The sequence below is a fragment of the Narcine bancroftii genome, chromosome 2 (genome assembly GCF_036971445.1).
Source record: "Narcine bancroftii isolate sNarBan1 chromosome 2, sNarBan1.hap1, whole genome shotgun sequence".
Lineage (NCBI taxonomy): Eukaryota > Metazoa > Chordata > Chondrichthyes > Torpediniformes > Narcinidae > Narcine > Narcine bancroftii.
This window is the reverse complement of record NC_091470.1, coordinates 98,054,669-98,062,000: the sequence shown is the minus strand read 5'-3', so window position 1 is coordinate 98,062,000 and position 7,332 is coordinate 98,054,669. Positions and strand designations below refer to the sequence as shown.

Sequence of the window (7,332 nt, the reverse complement as noted above, 5' to 3'; positions counted from 1 at the left end):
TCTTGGACAGTCCAGATTTCAGTTGAGAGTTTTCAAGAAGTCTGGATTCTCGAGCAGTTCAGAATTCCGGCATATGGATTTTTGGACTTTTACTGGAACACCTTTTATCTGTTGGTTTGGTCTCCTTTCCCTCCCATTCTCCCACCTTGGGGACATTTAAGAGAGTCTTAGACAGACATATGGATGAAAGAAAAATAGAGGGTAGTACTTCTATTTAGGAAAGAACATATGGGCTGGAACAACTCTAAGGGCCTGAACTGTGCTGTATTGTTCTACGCTCAATCTCAGTCTTTAATTCAGATGCCTGTCTACTTTTTACTCACACCTTTAAGAAGGGCTCAAGCCCATAACGTTGGTAATACATCTCTACCTCCTATGAACTAGACAGGCTGAGTTCCTCCATCATTTCAGTCTGTTTTCACTACAACTACAGCATCTGCAGATTTTTGTGTTTCGATCTGGGTTCAAATTTTCCTGGTCACTGCTGTTAATATATTTTTTCTATTCACCTCAGACTAGCTCGCGTAAAATGTGTTATTGAGAGATATGCTTTAAGCTTAGCGCACGAATGAGATTGCAATGGCTAACAGCGGAACACAATGCAGAACGTCCTCTTCATGCAGCTGGTGGCAGTTGTCAGTCCCGTCTCTTCTCACACTAAATGTTCCGAGAGAACCCGCTATTAAGGCGCTGCTGGTGTAGTGGTATCATGCAAGATTCCCATTCTTGCGACCCGGGTTCGATTCCCGGGCAGCGCACACTTTTTTTTAACGCGTTGGGCTGTGTTACGGTCTACCCCTGTAACATTAAAATCGTCACTCTTTAAAATGCACGACGAGTCTATTGCAAATTAACCAGTTTAATGGTGTTGACTTTCCAGTGACGTGCAATAAGAATTGCAGATGCCGTGATCTTGGGCTGTCGGCAGAACGCAGCTGAATCCTTGGTTGGAAATTCAGTCCACGTTTCAGGATGGTCCCCTTTGTTGAATCGGGACCTTGTTGCAGAAGTTCACCCCCCACCCCCGATCCCCGTTTCGGATGCAGACAAACTTCTGCGCATTCAAAATTCTGACAATCTTTACTTCCATTTGTAATTCCCCAGTTAACAAAGCAGTCGATTGCTATATGCAAAACTCACTGCAGTGGTTCTCGACCTCTCCACCCCCCCTCCCCCACATACCACCTTAAGTAATGCCTTATTAACCACAGAGCACCTATGGTATAGGACGACGCCTATTGTAATTTTATTTATGTGTTTATTAATTTCTCCATATTACTTTGTCAATATATGGTTTATGGCATATTGTAGTCGTTTTAATCTAGACTTGCCTATATTTTTTTGCTTTCAGTGGCCGCAGGAAGGAGTAATTTGGAAATATACAAATTATTGCTTTCTTGCAACAGAAAAAGAAAATACTGCAATTATACACGTTTAAATGTATACATATCATTACTGTACTCATAATAAATATATATAGTGTGAGTACAGAAAGAAAAAGAAAGAAACAGTAATAGAAACAAAATATGCTGCAATTATACACGCAAATGTATTTTGCTTTATATACATCATGTAATGTATTTTGTTTTTCTATCCTATAAATGTGTATACTGCAAAATGTATTTTGTTTTATCTCTATATCCTATAAATGTGTATACTGGAAAATGTATTTTGTTTTTAGCTCTATATCCTATAAATGTGTATACTGCAAAATGTATTTTGTTTTATCTCTATATCCTATAAATGTGTATACTGGAAAATGTATTTTGTTTTTAGCTCTATATCCTATAAATGTGTATACTGGAAAATGTATTTTGTTTTTAGCTCTATATCCTATAAATGTGTATACTGGAAAATGTATTTTGTTTTTAGCTCTATATCCTATAAATGTGTATACTGGAAAATGTATTTTGTTTTTAGCTCTATATCCTATAAATGTGTATACTGGAAAATGTATTTTGTTTTTAGCTCTATATCCTATAAATGTGTATACTGGAAAATGTATTTTGTTTTTAGCTCTATATCCTATAAATGTGTATACTGGAAAATGTATTTTGTTTTTAGCTCTATATCCTATAAATGTGTATACTGGAAAATGTATTTTGTTTTTAGCTCTATATCCTATAAATGTGTATACTGGAAAATGTATTTTGTTTTTAGCTCTATATCCTATAAATGTGTATACTGGAAAATGTATTTTGTTTTATCTCTATATCCTATAAATGTGTATACTGGAAAATGTATTTTGTTTTTAGCTCTATATCCTATAAATGTGCATAATTAAACCATATTCTGTTTCTATTGCAAACAACTAATAATTTGTCCATTTCAATATTGCACTAAAAGTTTTGCCAAAGTTTCGCGTTCACTTGTGGCTCGCGGGCGACGGTCGGTCGCGCGCCGCGCCGCCGGCAGAGCCCGCGCAGGCGCACTGGGCCTGGCCAGGTCGCCATTTTCTCCGCCCGGGTCTGTGGAGTTATTTTTCTTTCTGGCTTTGTTCTCCTGCTGCTCGGCCGCTTCCCTCAGCTGAACCCCCGGCAGGAGCGGGCCGCGTTTAAACATTAGAAGAAGAATTCGTTGCGTCTCCCCCACCCGAGCCCTCAGCGCTTGCACAACGCTCCCGCCATGATGATGGAGGACGACGGGCAGCCGAGAACCCTGTGAGTCCGCGGCCGAGGGAGGGAGGGAGGGAGGGACAGGCCTTCGCCCCTTCCCTTTCCAAACCAACCGATCAAAACGGCCTCTCCGGACCCTTGCGGCCCGGGGAAGCCTTTCAACTGGGTCCGAGGCCGCTTCGGGCCTTGTCATCTTCCGCCCGAAGGCCTCGGGCCTCGAGTCGCCTGCTGGTGGTGACGTGACGGTGCTCCGAGCCGAAAGCCGCCCTTCCCTCCCCTCCCCGCAGCTCGGTCTCGGACACGAGCTCCCGCCCCCCGGGGAAAAGAGTATTTCCCTTCAGCCAAGTTGGCTCCGTCTTCAGCGTTGCCCAATTTCCCTCCCAACACCGAGTTCCTCATGTCTGAGTGGATTTATTTGTCCTTGAGTCGCGCGTGTCTGCGTGGAAGGACAGCCTTCCCTCCGTTTTGTTCGTGGCTCAAGCTTCTTGGGGATTTAACTTCAGGTAGGAATTGTCTCCCACAATTTTGGAGCTGAACCTTCCACGGTTTATCAAGGCCCACGTAAAACCAAACGCAGCAGCTTGGACTCTTGCTTTTCTTTTCGTTTGTGCGTGGCCAACATTTCCTGGGGGGGTGTTTATTTTCTATTTTAAAAAAAAATAAAGACCGGCTGAGTTGTGACAAAGTCAGGGCAAATAATATAGGCTCTGGTGGAATTCGTTTGTGTTTCAGTTTGCATACAGGTCAGCAAGATAGTTAATTTTGAGTGATATTTTAAAGCCCCGATCACATTCTCTTTGGCCATTTGTCGGGTACCTTCTTTCGTTCTCACCTTGCAAAGTTATGCTGTATGTATGCAGTTATGAATATTGACTATTGTTTTAAATCCGTGAATACATAGGGTTGTTACTATTGTCCACAAATTATTTACAAAACAATTTCTAAAAAAGCTTTTTTATATGTGTAATAGAACATAGGAAAAGGTCCAAGAAGCTTCATGAGATTATTATTTAGCATTGCAAAATCCAAAAAATTGGTCAGAGGCGAATTAGACAAAGCATTTTCAAAGAAGAAAGTTGGGAGTAAATTCCAGAGTACATCGCCCTGAAAGCAGAAAGCATGCTTGAGATTGTCTCTGTCCAGTATCAGAGTTGGAGAAACGCATTTTGTTTTTATTTCATTCCCTGCATCTGCAGACTTTGTGTGTCACTTCAACACATATTTAGAAGTTATAACAAAGTCAGGGGGTGGGGTGGAGTGGAGGCCACAGATACGGAAGCAAGATGTTCAGTTGGAAACAAAATCTAGGTGAACAGTCATGGCGTCAAAAGATAGAACAAGGTTGTCTGCCAGGTGTGTAATAGAAAGTCATGAAAAAAAGAATTACTGGTAGATAGGGGGGAAAAAAATAATTTTCAGTATTGTAATTTTTCAACTGTGTCATAGTTGTATGGATTCAAGGACAGAATCTGGAATTGCTAGGATACAACTGTAGTCTTTGGTGCAACTCCCTATGGGGAAATAGATGGAAGAGAAGGTCATTCAGTCCTACTCCATCATTCAATATGGTTATGGGTGATCATATGACTTTGGTTCCTTATTGCTGGTTTCCTTCCATACCCCACATCCAACTCCCAACTGACCTCAACAGCATTTTGTGGTAGGGAGTATCATAAGCTCTTAGCTTCCAGAATGAAAAAGCTTTTCATCATCTTAATCCTTAAATAATTAAACAATTAGTTAGAACAATAGTATATGCAGATAAAATTGGTTCGTGGAACAAATACAGTATTTTACAGATCTCCCTAGAAAAGGAAAGAAAAATGAAAGCACTTTGTACACATTTTGTACATGATAATTGAAACAATTTTTTTTACATTAAAAGAGATTCACTAATTTGGTGTGAGAGAATCGTTTCATTTGGTGAAATGAATGGGAATCGTATCAGATCAAGACAGTGATAATATTTTTCTTCGGATAAGCTTGCATTTCCATTGTGGAAGGTTTTTTTAAATTCCATTATTATTTTAAAAAGGCACATTAATGATTGTGGATTGGTATGTGCGATATCAGGGACTATTCAGGTGTCCCTGTTGACCATGTCTGCAGCAAGTGTCCTGCTGCAATTCCTCTGTTGGAGGAGCAGTGGATTCATTGAGTAGAATCCAGGAGGCAGCAGCAAGTGTTGATAGGAATTTCAGGGAAGTGGTCACACCAAAGAGAATTTTGGAAGTTGAAAAAAACAGGACCTGTAGTTTTGGACATCCAGATCATTCCCTGCACCATATGCTAGAAACAGTAAATAGAAAGTTCTTTTTTTCCACCACCCCCCCCCCCCCCCTATATAGAACTCACCATTTTGCACCTCATCCTCCAATATTCCAAAGAAAAAAAGTTTGGTCTACCTTATGCAGTAGAAGTCAAAAAATCCAGCTGCCAGCAATCCGGACCACCCGAGAATCCAGACTTTTTGAATACTCTTAAACTTTTAAAATTTAATGGACTTTTGTGTGCATTCATGCGTAAGTGCCACAGATGCATAGCGGCAATAAGCAACCACGCTTACTGTCCACTTTCAGGGAGCTAAGGACTTGCAAACCAAAGTCTCTGCATCTCAATACCTCTAAGAATTCTACTATTTACTGTATACTTGCATTTAACCCAAAACAAAAAATGGTCACACTCATCCAGATTAAGCTACATTTCTACTCCAACTAATCCACATCCTGCTGAATCCTTTGAGAACATTCCTCACTATCCACAACTCTGATAATTTTTGTGGCATCTGCAAATTTACAAATCTGTCCACCTACATTTTAATACAATCATGTATATATCTCACAGATGTCCTAGCACTGATCCTTGCCTAACATCGCTGATCGCAAGCCTGTCAGACTAACACCCCTCCATCACTACTTTCTGTCTTCAATGCCCAAGTCAGTTTGAATCTAATCTACCAAGTCTCCATGGATCCCATGTGCCTTAATCTTAATATTTAGTATTTTGATTAAGATAAATGTATATCAATGGATGAAAACAAATTTTCATAATTCATCGTTTATATATTCAACTAAATTTGTAATTGTAATGATTTTCCAATTGAGGCAGCCAGGGCTCTCTGCCAGTATGCCTGGTTAAAAGCAAAAAAAAAATTACTTCCTCATTCAGTATTGCTAAATATTATTTCATCATCATTCCTGTTTATGGATTCTTGATCTGTCAAATTCCCTGCAGTTGTAACCACACTTCTTCCAGGACGTACTGAGATTGTGAAAGGTGCATTAGAAATAAAAGTACTCTATGAAAACAAATTGCCAGCATGCCAGTATTGTGCTTGTGTGATTAAATATGTCAGTTCAGGTAGTTTAAAGGGGAAATGAAGTAAAACGTAATGTAGTAGCAGTATGGGCAAAGAGCACTTCAAAATGGCCGGAAATTTGAGCTAATGTAACATTTACAGCATTCCTGAAAGATCAATACATGTTAAAGGCAAAAAAAAAAGTTGGAATGTTTTGGAACAGGAACAGCTGAAGGGAAACTTAATTGAAGTGTAATTTAAAAGCTGCCTAAAGAGTAAAGAACTGTCTGTTTCCTTCACCAGAGGAGTTAAAAAAAGATTTAAAGCCATTGTTAAAAAGATTAAAAGGGGAATGAGGAAAACAATTTTAATCCACAGGTGTTGATGTCTGGAACTTGCTACCTGGCAGAATCCTTGTTTAACCATCTTTGAGTATATACAATAACCTTTTGGATTATAGACCAGCAAGCTGAATGCCCTGATGAGTAATTTTTTTTTACAATTGTAGAATTGCAAATGTTGAGTGCCTCCTGTACAGAAACTGTATACATTCATATTTCCTTTAGATTTGTCTGTTTCAGTTACTCCAAAATTTGCTAAAAATTTCCTGTAGACCAAAATGAATGACCACAGTGAAATTGGTGTATGATAGGGAGAGACGTGTTCTCTTGCTGTTCAGGCCTAAAATATTTTTTCCCAACATCTGCAGTGTTTTTTCCTTGACAATTTTGTGTTGATTCATGTGAAACTGCTATAATTGGTATGTTGAAAGCAAAACTCTGAAAATTGGGAAATGCTGTCTTTAAATGTTAATTCTTGTTGTAGGACTATCATTTGTCAGGCAGACATTCATGGTCTTTTTTTTTGAGAACGTGATGATGAGCCATTTGAAATGCTACATTAAGTTGTGGTCAGTTAAAAATGAAAATCTGACCACAACCTTTTGCAAAAAAGTGGGGAATAAAATCGATGTGGTAAAACTAAGCAAATCATCTTGACCTGGATAAAGTGCTAAACTACATTAGCCTAGCCTTGTGTTTTTTTTTGTGTATGTATATCAGAATGCCCATTTGACGTGAACTAGCACATATAGTTGGGTCAAGTCTTGACTGGTTTAGTCCACATTGGTAAAATGTACAATCTAAAGGAATTGCTTTATGTAATTGAGGTGAATAGCATAAATTTCCACTGCATCAAAAAATGAAGTATGTACTTTCACTGTTTTTTTAAATTCCAACTCAGGGTGAATTAAGCTCTAATTATGTTGACAGCAATTTAATAAGCACATGATAGTTTCAGATTATTGAAAATCATTTGAACTTTATTAACTAGCGATGACATTTTATGTCAATTTCATTGTTGCTTTTGATATTAATAATTGTTGGTACACAGGGCTGAAATATGGATGCTTAATTGGGA

General features: G+C 38.9%; 1 protein-coding gene and 1 non-coding gene across 7 annotated transcripts in view; both read left to right on the top strand.

Annotated features, from left to right (window-relative positions):
- The first annotated feature begins 687 nt into the window (after positions 1–687).
- On the top strand, positions 688–758 carry trnag-ccc (transfer RNA glycine (anticodon CCC)). The gene has a single exon. It is a non-coding gene; the product is annotated as a tRNA-Gly (tRNA).
- Positions 759–2,407: 1,649 nt separating this feature from the next.
- Positions 2,408–7,332, top strand: part of tia1 (TIA1 cytotoxic granule-associated RNA binding protein) — a 44,644-nt gene continuing 39,719 nt past the window's right edge. The window contains exon 1 of one of the 6 annotated variants that reach the window (XM_069917609.1): positions 2,408–2,660. In XM_069917609.1, coding sequence (XP_069773710.1) covers positions 2,626–2,660 — 35 coding nt within the window. In that variant the 5' untranslated portion in view covers positions 2,408–2,625. Of the gene's footprint in view, positions 2,661–2,978; positions 3,119–7,332 lie in introns of those variants that run through there. The other 5 variants (XM_069917606.1, XM_069917607.1, XM_069917610.1 and 2 more) reach the window with 5 other exon arrangements.